This window comes from Eucalyptus grandis, chromosome 6 (genome assembly GCF_016545825.1).
Source record: "Eucalyptus grandis isolate ANBG69807.140 chromosome 6, ASM1654582v1, whole genome shotgun sequence".
NCBI lineage: Eukaryota > Viridiplantae > Streptophyta > Magnoliopsida > Myrtales > Myrtaceae > Eucalyptus > Eucalyptus grandis.
In genome coordinates, this window is record NC_052617.1 from 2,129,954 (window position 1) to 2,143,753 (window position 13,800).

General features: G+C 44.7%; 1 protein-coding gene and 1 long non-coding RNA gene across 2 annotated transcripts; one reads left to right on the plus strand and one right to left on the minus strand.

Moving 5' to 3' along the window:
• Positions 1-893: 893 nt before the first annotated feature.
• On the minus strand, positions 894-1,367 carry LOC104451142 (BAHD acyltransferase DCR-like). The gene has a single exon (XM_039315866.1). It carries the CDS (start codon positions 1,365-1,367, stop codon positions 894-896), a length of 474 nt encoding a protein of 157 aa, XP_039171800.1.
• Positions 1,368-1,947: 580 nt separating this feature from the next.
• LOC120295005 lies at positions 1,948-3,505 on the plus strand. The gene is made up of 3 exons (XR_005552372.1): positions 1,948-2,284; positions 3,254-3,328; positions 3,413-3,505. It is a non-coding gene; the product is annotated as an uncharacterized LOC120295005 (long non-coding RNA).
• The last annotated feature ends 10,295 nt before the right edge of the window (positions 3,506-13,800 follow it).

The following is a 13,800-nucleotide window of genomic DNA, read 5'->3' on the forward strand; positions in this document are numbered from 1 at the left end:
AATAATTTTACTATATCACCATTTGTGAATCACATCAATAGAACTGACTATTTTTAGAACCTATCATGTCTTATTGTATGGCATGAATCACACATCAGTGTAAATGAACACGAAATATACAAAGGGAGATGATAAAAATCCCTTATAATTTACTGCCAAAGAAACCACAAATGCACGATTGAAATTAACCTTCATCAATCAATCCATGATTATTGTAAGATCTAAATTTTAAACAGTGTATGAGTTTACTATAGCATTACAAAACCATAGGTTCACTATGATGAGAAGTATACACAAGTTGTAGCAACATCGATGAAATAAACCAGCTAGCAAATGCCTAATTTAGTTAGAGAGATAACATAATTACATCTTTATAATTCCAAAAAGTATGGTATTTCAACTCTCCCGATAACTTCGTTTTTATTTACTTACTCTCTTTTTTTATTTATTTTATTTATTTCCTTTTAGCGAAAGGCTCCAATCATTCTCAATTAGAGCTAATTGTCGATGCGTTTGCCAATTAGGTTTCGATTTTAGAGGGCCGTGCCGAGCATATGCGTCATTTCACGAAAAGAACCATTCGCGCTTGCTTAGTAGTTCATCAATTTTCCCTCGGGACATCTTGTGTCACCGTCTAAATCACAAAACGATGATATGAGTACGCTCCTTCACCGTCTAAATCGGCTTAATTAGCATAATACGTTTTATTTTGTTAACAAATAGGAATGGCATAAAAAGAGAGAATTGGTCCGCATTCCATGCTACTGGCGCATGCTTACGTCGAGAAGTAAAGTCAATTTTATTAAAATTCCATATCCAACAACGACGTCTATTCCTCCTTGCGTAAGGGCGTTGACTCGACTTGCCCATAGCTACCGCGATGGCCCTCCGACCTACGAAACCGTCACGGCGGTCATGAACTCAGCGTCGTCTTCGAGAACTGCCATCTTCTCCGGTGACAGGCAGATCTCGAGGTCGATGCTCCCGCCTCCGTCGCGGCCCGGATAGCCCGAGACCTTGCCGTCGAACTTGTTCCCGTGCCCGCCCTGCAGAGCCACGGCCTTCCCCAGTCCGAACTCGTTGCCGTACATGTTGAACCGCGGTGAGCCCCACATCATGATGTTGCACGGATCGAACATTCTGCCCACGTGGTACATATGTGGGCTCTTTATCCACTCCCCGTTCCACTTCCGCAGCTTCACGTCGTTGTGCTCGGCCACTGTTGCATGCAGTTGCCGTGCCGCCCACCCAGGGCCTCTATCCAGCAGCTCCCCCACCGTCGCTGCCGTCCTCAATGGCGTGACCATGTTCCCATAGTATTCCGGTGGGACTGGGGGCTCCAGCCTGCCCCGGTTGTTCACGGTCATATAGCAGCTTGAGATCTGGTCAGGCGGGAGGCGGCTCGCACGCGTGATGCACCGCCATACATGGGCAGTCAAGGACTGGAAGGATGAGATATTGGTGGTGCCGCATTGTCGGTTTGCCTCTCCCTTGAGCCCCGCGATGGCATCAGTGGAGAAGTGAAAGTTAATCGCTCCTTGAGCTCAGGGGCGTCGGGGTGGGCGAAGAACGATGATGGGTCGTTCATGTTAGGCAGGCTGACAGAACCAGGGTGGTTCTCTGGGAACCACCGGGTCAGGTTCAGGGGACGCGACAGCTGGACGACATCAGCGGTGCCTTTCTCTTGCGCTTGGAAGATCTCAGACCACGAGTTGAAGAAGTGCCAGAAGGAGGAGCCGTCGCCAACAACATGGTTCATGGAGAGCCCGATGAAGTAGGGGTGTCAAGAACCGAACCGAAAACCGAACCGAACCGAACCGAAAAAATCGGTTTTTTCGGTTCGGTTCGATTTTCGGTTCGGTTCTCATTAAAAACCGAAATATCTTTTATCAGTTCGGTTTTTATCGGTTAACCGAACCGAACCGAACCATCTTTTATCGGTTCGGTTTATTCTTTCCCGTCCCGTCAGTCCCGACTGTAGGTTTTACTCAGTCTCGACTCTGGCCCTTTCCTCTCGTCTCGTGTCTCCTCTTGGTCGGCTTGGAGGTGCAACGGTGACGGCGGCAGGGACTGCGACGGCGACGGCAACCGATTGAGGGACAGAGCCCCTCTTCCTTCTGCGACGGCGCGCGCTCTGCTTTGGACTGGGGGGCGGCCAAAGTCTCTCCTTCATCACTTTACACGCTGTTTGGCTAAGACCAAACAAAAATCTCCTCCTCCTCGTCTTCTGCTACCTTGGGAAACCGCAGCGCAACCCCACCCTCTCTCTCTTTCTCTCGTAAAGGTGACTGCTTTTCTCTCGAATCTTGGTTGATGGTGATTCTTGCGTGCAATTCTTGCGCATCGGGTGTGTCAGAGGGTCGTCAGATTGATGAATTTTGTGGGTGGAGTTCAGCTTGACATTCAGCTGGACTAATCAGATGAACTGGGCTCTACTTTCGTTTTGTAAAAATTGCTTTTTGTCCCCTGGGCAGGGAGTTGATTTTGGAATTATGGGATTTGAGTATGCTGGCTATGCTTGTGGTTTCATCCGGTGTCGATCTCTTGCTTGCTCTGTCCACTTTATTGCGGCTTATATGCCAAAGTCCCCTACAGATTAAAGAGTTTAGGGAAACTTTTGTTTGATGACGAGAGGCTCTTGTACATTTGATGGACAGAACATCATGAGCAAATTCAGGCTTTAGATGGAAGTTCTAATGATGGCGGTGGATTTTTACAGCTTTTGGGCAGTTCCTTCTAATTCTTGAATCATCAGACTGCATAAACTGGTTTTTTTTTTTGCCCCTCAAAGCAGCTTGGCAATGCAAATATTAGGGGATCAACTATACTTGTTTGAGGAGTGGCAATGCAAATATTAGGGAATTTGTAGTGGATCATTCTTATGTGTTTCTCCTGTAAGGGCTCATATATACTTCAAAGGCTCCTGTATATAGGCTCGTCTGGGTACTTGTTATTCCTTTGGTAACAGAAGCTCTAGAGGTAGACGGAGGCAGTATCATATAGCGAAACATTCTTACTATCTGTGATTATAGCAGTGCCAACCTCACACTTAGTGGGATAAGGCATAGATGGTGGTGGTTGTTACTGGTGGTAATAGCGCCTATATGAAAAGCGTTTGATTATATAGTTTGTGACATGATTGTCATTGTCTGTAGTGATTTCTGAGCTGTTTAGAGCGGAGTAAGGAAATTGTTCCTTAGGAGGCTAACAATGAATTTTCTCTCATTCTTGGCCATTATTGACTATCTTGTAGGGTCATTCGGTGACAAGGAAGCTTGGCTCAGATGGCAAGGTGGACGCAGTGCAAACCTTGCACAATCATCCTTTGGTACTTTGCTTGGATCTGATTTATCCTTTTGTGTGGATATTTATGTGATGGATGCAAGTACGACTAATGGGAGGAATGTATCAGATGAACTTGCTGGTTTTGAAGAAGCATGGAAAAGTAGTGGTAATGGGCCTTCACCTGGATGGAGCTTTGATTATGATTTGCAGCAGAAAGGAGGTAAGCTTTAATTGGCTGGAAACCATGGATTATCTCAAAAAACTAGAGAGAACGTCAATCAATGCTTCAAGGAGCTTATGTAGAAGGTAAGCTGTCCTGAAAAAAAAAAAAAAAAAAAAAAAACCGAAACCGAAACCCAAAATTTGAAAACCGAAAAACCGAACCGAACCGAACGGTTCGGTTTGGAAATTTTCTCTAACGGTTCGGTTCGGACCGTTTACACCCCTACGATGAAGAGGCCATCGGCAAGCTCAATGTGTGACATCCCGATTTTCCAATTCTATCTTCAATAAATTGAGACGGGCATTTCGTTGGCACGCATATAGTTCATTTCCTTGAGTCGGCCACTCATGTGAAAACTAGTCTATCAGGTGAAGCCGTTAAGAAATTCTAATGCATCAGACTCGAGAATTTGACCAGGAAGCGATCTTTCGATCGAGCTAATCTACAAGGGTCATTGCGGCACAATTAAAAATCGATTAGAGATCGGAGATAGGTCGACTCGACAGAGGCATGTGATCAGGTGTGGGTGATTCCACCAGATCGCACAATTCTTGTCGATCGGCACTGGACCGACTTTTCTGTCGATTGGGTACCATGTGTTCGTATTTCAAACCTTGAGATTACCCCGACAACCGAAAGTCGCCAATGTTTCAAAGATGTACATTGTGGCTTGAGATGATCCACCACAGGTCAAATGCATGAAAATTTCTAAAGGCTACCCGGTAGGTTAGGCCGCGCTAGTATCGTGCCAAAGTGAAATTAACCGTGGAATTGAGATCGAATTCAGAAATTGGAAGTCTAGGTGTGTCACAAATCATTTTAGGAGTATTGACTCATCTTTGGAAGATTTTTCATGCAAGCCAAGTTTTTCGGTAAAATAATCAAGGTATGGTTAATTTGGTTCGGAAAATTGGTAGGCCCACTTTTGGTTGTGCTTTTGAGATCTAAGATGGTTCTATGGTCAAGTGAAGATGTGAATTGAAGTGTGGTGACATTGGATTAATTCTATGGACTTCAATTTGATTCAATTGGAAGAGAATCGAATAGAATTGAAGAAATTAATGTACAAAGTTTCATGCCTCGGCGGAGAAGGAAATTGCAACCATTGGAAGAGGTTGTGGAGGATTGGGTGAGTGGATTGTGTTGTCATCCTAGGTCATTGTGGGCCACCTTGGTTGGATGAAAGAAAAAGAAAAAAAAAAAAAAAAAGGAATAGTCCCATCTCTCTCTCTCTCCTTCTCTCTCCTCCCTCCCTCTCTCCCGTCGCCTCTCTCCTCCATCTCCATGGTGTGAAGACCAGAAAAATGCAGAGAAGAAGAAGCTACAGCCATGGCCGTCCGCTCCTGCTCGCACGCCGTTCGGCCGTCGCCGCCGCCGCGCGTCTGCCCCGCGCCGCTCGCACGTCTCCGCCTCTCGCCGCCGTCGTCCCTGCTCACCCTCGTCTCCAGCAGCTTCGCAGGCCAGCACAAGCCGCGATTCAACCACCTCCGGCCACCGTGAGGCCTCGCCTGGCCACCGCCTCGCCCGTCCGAGCCACCGCCGAACTGTCGCCCCGTTCCTCTACCCAACCGACGCTAGAATCGCTCCTTCTCGGCCCCAAACAGCAGCTGGAAAAATGGGTTTCTCAGCCCAATTTTGGCCCGTTTTGGCCGCCTTCCCGAGCCCGGATGCTCGGCCCGCCTTGAGAAAGGTTGTTCCCCTCGGCATCCCCGTCGTTTTGGTTTGCTCGGCTCGCTAATCCGGTGAGTTTAGCTCACTAAATCTTGATTAGACGGTTAATGATGCCCTAAGTGTGCTTAGTCTAAGTTAAGTAAGTTTAGGTGGTTAGATTAGTTTATTTGGTTGATGATTAGATTAGGATGTTTAATTAAGTTAAGGTGTGTTTAATTTAAAGTTAAGTATGTTTGTTTTAATATAAGCCTTGACGTGACATAATAGGGTTTTATTTTTTATTTACTTAAATGTTTCGAAATTCTGGAATTTTTAATAATATATTATATTACGTAATTATTAAAATATTATTATTTATTAAAAAAAACTGAAAAATTATTTCGACCTTATTTGCTTAGAATTTCGTGGCCGATCCATTTGTTGTGTATTCGGATTATGAATTTGATAATTAGATATTACAAATTGAGTGATGATTTGTGCAATTGATTATTGAATTGTCGTGTGCTAGTGGAAAGACTTATATTAAATAGTGGCTAGGCCAATTGGACCCTTATTCTTTCGCTAGAAATGCCGTCAAGAGAGTGATGTGGCTCGGGTCGTAGTAGAGGCTAGGCCAACTGGACCCATGCTCCTTCGGGAATGCCGTCGACGTAGTGACGAAGCCGTGCTCCAAGGGGGAAGACGATGCTCCTTCGGGAATGCCGTCGACGTAGTGACGAAGCCGCGCTCCAAGGGGGGAGACGATGCTCCTTCGGGAATGCCGTCGACGTAGTGATGAAGCCGCGCTCCAAGGGGGGGAGGCGATGCCTGACATTAATGTTAGAAGATAACAGAACTGCAAGTAGGCTATGCCCTTGTGTGGCAGTAAATAATAATTGGAATGCGTGCTCAGTGCGACTGTGATTTATATGAAAGTGATGGCGTTCCAATTGTTTGAATTATTATTACTACCTGAGATTGTGTGATATAATTTGTGTTAATCTGCAGGAAGGAATTAAGACGAGGTAAGTCTTTTGTGTGATGTGGCTAGGCCACCCGAGGCGTATTTTCTTTCTAATAGGGGTTTAGGGGGTTGAACTTGCTGAGACATTGTCTCATCCCGGTTTGGGGATTACAATTTCAGGTCCCTGGTGGACGGAGCGGCTAGATAGCTTTGGTTGGCCTTGAGGAGTTGCGGAGGTGAAGTCATAAGGATTGGAGAACGTGTCCGACTTATAGGTAGTAGGACAGTTCCTTTTTAAGAGTCAGTCTTTTGTAGACTTTTGGCCGTTGACCAGCTGTTTGTAATTCTGTTGAATTATGAAAGTGTTATGTTGTGGTTTTGCTTCCTGCTTTTCTATCCCGTATTTCATTGTCAGAGGTTTTATAATACGTTCCGCTTGCGCAATAATAAACGAATGGGGTCGGCGACACTACCTGGGAATGTCGCATTTGCATGACCATGGTGGGATGTTGGCGCGCTCGAGGTTCGAGGCGTGACATCCCCGTTTAAGTGGTATCAGAGCATGGTTTGTGCATGGAGTGATAAGGTGCGATGAGTCATGGGATAGTTAGTAGGAAAGGCTTTTAATATGCTGATGCATGTGGGTGATAGCTGATTGGTAGCTTGTTTGTGTGGTCACTCATATTCTAATCAGGTATTGGAATCGGAAAACAGGTGTCTATAAAGAGCCTGTAGGATGAGTGACTCGGAGTGGAGAACTCCTTGGAGGAGGTCGATAGAACCTATAGCTCAGGGTAGGATGCTAACAATAGTTGGTACCTGAGGTAGAGCGCAGGCTTAGACCAGCGCGAGTGTGAGAGTACCGCTGCAAGTCGGTACTGAGAGTGTAGCAGCACCGAGCGATCCTAGGTTTGATGGGATCGTTCAGGCGCTAGTGTTCTTTAGGAAGCATTTTGGGTCAACAAGCTCAGGACCGAGCCGCCGCTGTTGCCATTGTTTTTACCGTTGCTGGTGTTGTGAACGTTGTTGTTGCCATGCCTGTTGAGGCCCAATCTGGAGTTGTGATCGAGGATCAAGCCACCGTATCTGAGTCAAAGTTCAATTTAAGCAGAAATGGAAATCGATTGGGGGAAATGCCGATGTCAAAAGAAAGGTGCCCCATTTCACCTAACCGGAAGAGTAAAATTGGAAAGTTAGTGCTCAACTCGATCGATGGGTGTCGTGTCTGTAAGAAAGGACATGGATGTGCCCCATGCTATAAGAGGGAAAGAACTTGTTACAGGTGTCGCCAGTAAGGTCATTTGATCAAAGATTGCCCGTATAGGCAGATGGAACCACAGCTGTTTCTGTCACCGCCGTTGATAAAACAGAACAGAGGAAACGTGCTTCGAGACATTTAATGAGGTACTTGGAATGACCTAGTGCAAGGAAGGGTGCATGATGTCACTTGATGGGAGGTAGAGGACTCACCGATTTTGTGCCGAGTTTGTGGAAAGGAGGCATGAGTCAGCCTAGTGTCAAGGTAAAAAGGGAGCATGATTTGAATGTGGCCAGCACGGCCATCAGGTTAGGAACTGTCCACGTAAGTCCATGAGAGCGTAAGTACCGTTACTGCAGATAGGATGCCACTAGGATGGCTAGAAGAGCATGAATGGGTCGACCAAGCATCGACCAAGGGAAGAATGTTTTTGAGATGTTCTTATCAGAGTAGTGCAGTAGAATTTTCAGTAAAGGTTGTAGGATTTTGGTTGTGGTAATAAAGTAATAGAAATATGAATCTCTAGCTATAGTTGTACTTGAAGAGTTTGCTTAAGTATGACTTGGAAGTCATTTATAAAAAGGTTTGGCTCAAGGAGCTTTCAGTTGTTTTGAATCGTAGTAGCGATATAATTCAGTTTCTTTAGTTAGCGTGCGAAAGTTTTGAATTACTGAAAGTTTGAAAGGATCTTCAATCATTGTTTTTCGTCACCAAAGATGACTTGGTTCTGGTTGTTGGTTACTGAATCTTCATGGCAACTGTAATGGATGCGTCAGTTGAGGAGCTGAATATGGAGAACATAGCCGTGGTACGAAGCTTTTCGAGGTATTTTCTGAAGAATTGTCGGGTTTGTTGCGAAAAGAGGAATAGAGTTCGTGATTGAGTTAGCACCTAGAACGAGCCGTCCCTAAGGCTCTTTATCGAATGGTGTTACTCGAGTTAAAAGAACTGAAGGTGCATATGCAGGAAGTGTTGAATAGGGGATTCATACGTTCCAGTGCATCACCTTGGGGAGCACCCGTTCTATTCGTGAAGAAGAAAGTCAGTTCATTGCGTTTGTACATTGATATTCTTCAAGATCGACTGGAGGTCAGGGTATCATCAGTTGAGGATCAGGAAGAAAGACATACCGAAGTTAGCATCTCGCACTTGATATGGCAGTTATGAGTTCATTGTAATACTGTGTGGTTTGATGGACACCTTAGCTGTTTGTTTGGGTTTAATGAGCAGAATATTTATTGGGTACTTGGACTAGTTTTGTGATCATGTTCATTGAAGTTAACCTGGTGTGTTCGAAGAGTGCTAACGAGCACGAGAGACATTAGAAAATGATACTTCAAACCTTAAGGACTCTTGAATCTTACGCTAAGTTTAGCAAGTGCGAGTTTTGGATAACTCGTATTGCGTTCCTAGATCACGTGATTTCAGGCGAAGAAATCTTCGTGGACCCTGCCAGGAATGAAGCAGTGATTAACTAGCCAAGACCGACAACAGTGATAGGAATCAGAAGTTTTATGGATTTTATCAGGGTATTACAAACAGTTCGTATACGGGTTTTTTAGTGTTAGCATCGTTGTTGACAAGACTATTGAGGAAGGAAGAGAAGTTTGTGTGGACAGGCAAATGCAAGTGTAGTTTTCAAGAGCTTAAGCAGAAGCCGACTACCGCACATGTGCTGACCATTCCATCTGGTCCTAGGAGTTATGAGATCTACAGTGATACATCGTTTAAAGGATTGGTTGCTTGTTGATGCAGCATGATAGGGTTATTGCATACGCGTCCCGTCAGTTGAGATCTTGCGAGTTGAATTACCTAACGCACGTTGTAGAACTCGCAGTAATTATGTTCGTTCGGGGAATTTAGAGGCACCATCGATATAGAGAAAGATTCCATATCTTCATTGACCATCAAAGTCTCAAGTGCGTATTCTCTCATAAGAAGTTGAAAATGAGACAGTGTTGCTGGATGGAACTCCTTAAGGATTATGACTATGATATTTTGTATCACTCTGGAAAGGTGAGCAAAGTCGCAGATGCATTGAGTCGAGAGTCCTTAGTTGCACAACTGGTACTCAAGGATTGGATCTTACTCGAGGAAGTCCGAAATTCAGTTTTCAAATCTAAGGTATGCCACCTTTTGAATCTTATGACCACCCTCAGAATTGAGCCGAAAGTTCAGATCAGAATCAAAACGCTTCAGTTGACAGATTCAGAAATTCAGAAGACTCTATAAGAGAATGCAGATGAGAGATGTTGATTTTCAGATTTCTAAAGACAAAACGCTAAGGTTCTGAAGACAATTGTGTGTAATTGACGATACAGAGATTAAAGAAGAGATCTTATGGGAAGCTCATCATAGCAACTTCAGCGTTGTCCAAACAGTACGAAGATGAGTCAGAATCTACATCATCGGGATTGGTAGATCGGTATGAAGATAGATATCGCCGAGCAAGTTGTAAGTGTTGGATGTATCAGTAACTAAGAATTTGGTAATGTAAGCCAGGAAAGCTTTTTCAAGCACTTGAGAGAATCTTGTGCGGGAATGGAAGTATAGCATGATGGAATGCTATGACAGACTTATTAAGGAGTCGAGAAGAGTATTGATTCCTTATGGGGTTGTGGTCGACAGATGATCAGAGTCAACTCACTTTAGTATAGCACGAAAAGATCTCGATCAGAATAAGTATACCGAAGAGTGTGTATATCATATAATTCATCTGCATGGAGTGCCGGGGATGAATTGTATTTCAAATCTAGATCAGATGTTCCAAGTTGGCAGAACTTTCAGATGGTTCTTTCTTAAGCAGTGCATAGCAGAGATTGCAGAATTTCAATTGCTGAGATAAAGTCAAAGAAAGAAAGATCACAAGTCAGGGTCAGTACAGTAGTCAGTGATTGCAGTTGCCAAGATCAGTGTCAGAGTTATATTAAATCTTGATCAGAGGTTCCCAGTTTCAGTAGATCAGTCGATAGATTCTTTTTAATCGGTGCGAGCAAAGTGTATAGGACTTCACAGCCTAGACTCAATCGGTTGAGATCGGATCAAAGATCGAAAATCGCAGTCGAGTTGGTTCAGGTTGAATCGTTGATTCCGCCGCCTTATCGGTAGACAGTTTGAGACCGCTCGAATTGGTGGAATCTCCAGTTAGCTTCGCAGATTTTGTGTTGAAGACCTTTGGAATTTTAAGTGGGCAAGTGTTTAGTATTTTGGATCCGAAGTGGTTTGGGCAAGATGCAAATTTCATTTTTGTGATCTTAGCGGGAATCATTGGTACAGAAGGAGCAACTTGAGAAAGAGAAGATTATATGAGACGACAATACCCCACCATTTTGAAGAAGAATTTTTAATGGTTTAAATTTCGGGGACGAAATTTTTATAAGAGGGGAAGAGTTGTGACATCCCGATTTTCCAATTCTATTTTCAATAAATTGAGACGGGCATTTCGTTGGCACGCATATAGTTCCTTTCCTTGAGTCGGCCACTCATGTGAAAACTAGTCTATCAGGTGAAGCCGTTAAGAAATTCTAATGCATCAGACTCGAGAATTTGACCAAGAAGTGATCTTTCGATCGACCTAATCTGCAAAGGTCATTGCAACACAATTAAAAATCGATTAGAGATCGAAGATAGGTCGACTCGACAGAGGCATGTGATCGGTGTGGGTGATTCCACCGGATCGCACAATTCTTGTCGATCGGCACTACCGACTTTTCTATTCGATTGGGTACCCTGTGTTCGTATTTCAAACCTTGAGATTACCCCGACAACCGAAAGTCGCCAATGTTTCAAAGATGTACATTGTGGCTTGAGATGATCCACCACGAGGTCAAATGCATGAAAATTTCTAAAGGCTACCCGTAGGTTAGGCGCGCTAGTATCGTGCCAAAGTGAAATTAACCGTGGAATTGAGATCGAATTCAGAAATTGGAAGTCTAGGTGTGTCACAAATCATTTTAGGAGTATTGACTCATCTTTGGAAGATTTTTCATGCAAGCCAAGTTTTTCGGTAAAATAATCAAGGTATGGTTAATTTGGTTCGGAAAATTGGTAGGCCCACTTTTGGTTGTGCTTTTGAGATCTAAGATGGTTCTATGGTCAAGTGAAGATGTGAATTGAAGTGTGGTGACATTGGATTAATTCTATGGACTTCAATTTGATTCAATTGGAAGAGAATCGAATAGAATTGAAGAAATTAATGTACAAAGTTTCATGCCTCGGCGGAGAAGGAAATTGCAACCATTGGAAGAGGTTGTGGAGGATTGGGTGAGTGGATTGTGATGTCATCCTAGGTCATGGTGGGCCACCTTGGTTGGATGAAAGAAAAAGAAAAAAAAAAAAAGGAATAGTCCCATCTCTCTCTCTCTTTTCTCTCTCCTCCCTCTCTTCTTCCTCTCTCCCGTCGCCTCTCTCTCCTCCATCTCCATGGGCGAAGACCAGAAAAATGCAGAGAAGAAGAAGCTGCGCCCATGGCCGTCCGCTCTGCCGCACGCCGTTCGGCCGTCGCCGCCACCGCGCGATGCCCCGCGCCGCTCGCGCGTCTTCGCCTCTCGCCGCCGTCGTCCCCTCTCACCCTCGTCTCCAGCAGCTTCGCAAGCCAGCACAGGCCGCGATTCAGCCACCTCCGGCCACCGTGAGGCCTTGCCTGGCCGCCGCCTCGCCCGTCCGAGCCACCGTCGAGCTGCCACCCTGTTCCTCTGCCCAACCGACGCCAGAATCGCTCCTTCTCGGCCCCAAACAGCAGCTAGAAAAATGGGTTTCTCAGCCCAATTTTGGCCCATTTTGGCCGCCTTCCCGAGCCCGGATGCTCGGCCCGCCTTGAGAAAGGTTGTTCCCCTCGGCGTCCCCGTCGTTTTGGTTCGCTCGGCTCACTAATCCGGTGAGTTTAGCTCACTAAATCTTGATTAGACAGTTAATGATGCTCTAAGTGTGCTTAGTCTAAGTTAAGTAAGTTTAGGTGGTTAGATTAGTTTATTTGGTTGAGGATTAGATTAAGATGTTTAATTAAGTTAAGGTGTGTTTAATTTAAAGTTAAGTATGTTTATTTTAATATAAGCCTTGACGTGACATAATAGGGTTTTATTTTTGATTTACTCAAATGTTTCGAAATTCTGGAATTTTTAATAATATATTATATTACAAAATTATTAAAATATTATTATTTATTAAAAAAAACTAAAAAATTATTTCTGACCTTATTTGCTTAGAATTTCGTGCTGATCGCTGTTGTGTATTCAGATTATGAATTTGATAATTAGATATTACAAATTGAGTGATGATTTGTGCAATTGATTATTGAATTGTCGTGTCTTTTGGTGGAAAGACTCGGGTCGCCCCCACACATGAGGTAGTGACTAGGCCAACTGGACCCTTATTCTGCTAGAAATGCCGTCAAGAGAGTGACGTGGCTCGGTGCCCATTGTAGAGGCTAGGCCAACTGGACCCATGCTCCTTCGAGAATGCCGTCGACGTAGTGACGAAGCCGTGCTCCAAAGGGGGAGACGATGCTCCTTCGGGAATGCCGTCGACGTAGTGACGAAGCCACGCTCCAAGGGGAGGAGGCGATGCCTGACATTAATGTTAGAAGATAGCCGAACTGCGAGTAGGCTATGCCCTTGTGTGGCAGTAAATAATAATTGGAATGCATGCTAAGTGCGACTGTGATTTATATGAAAGTGATGGCATTCCAATTGTTTGAATTATTATTACTACCTGAGATTGTGTGATATAATTTGTGCTAATCTGCAGGAAGGAATTAAGACGAGGTAAGTCTTTTGTGTGATGTGGCTAGGCCACCCGAGGCGTATTTTCTTTCTAATAGGGGTTTAGAGGGTTGAACTTGCTGAGACATTGTCTCATCCCGGTTTGGGGATTACAATTTCAGGTCCCTGGTGGACGGAGCGGCTAGATAGCTTTGGTTGGCCTTGAGGAGTTGCGGAGGTGAAATCATAAGGATTGGAGAACGTGTCCGACTTATAAGTCGTAGGACAGTTCCTTTTTAAGAGCCTGTCTTTTGTAGACTTTTAGCCATTGACTAGCTGTTTGTAATTCTGTTGAATTATGAAAGTGTTATGTTGTGGTTTGGCTTCCTGCTTTTTTATCCCGTATTTTATTGTCAGGGATTTTATAATACGTTCCGCTTGCGCAATAATAAACGAATGGGGTCGGCGACACTACCTGGGAATGTCGCATTTGCATGACCATGGTGGGATGTTGGCGCGCTCGAGGTTCGGGGCGTGACACAATGACCTACGCGGACAGCACGGACAGGTCGTGGCCGTCGTGGTTGACGGCCTGGTCGTGGTCAAAGAAGGACCAGACGACGGCCGGTACGTACTTAGGGGAGAGGACGTCGGCCAAGGTCATGTCGAGTGAGGCATGGATGAATCGCGCCCCAAGGCTGTTGGTGCAATCAACGAAGAC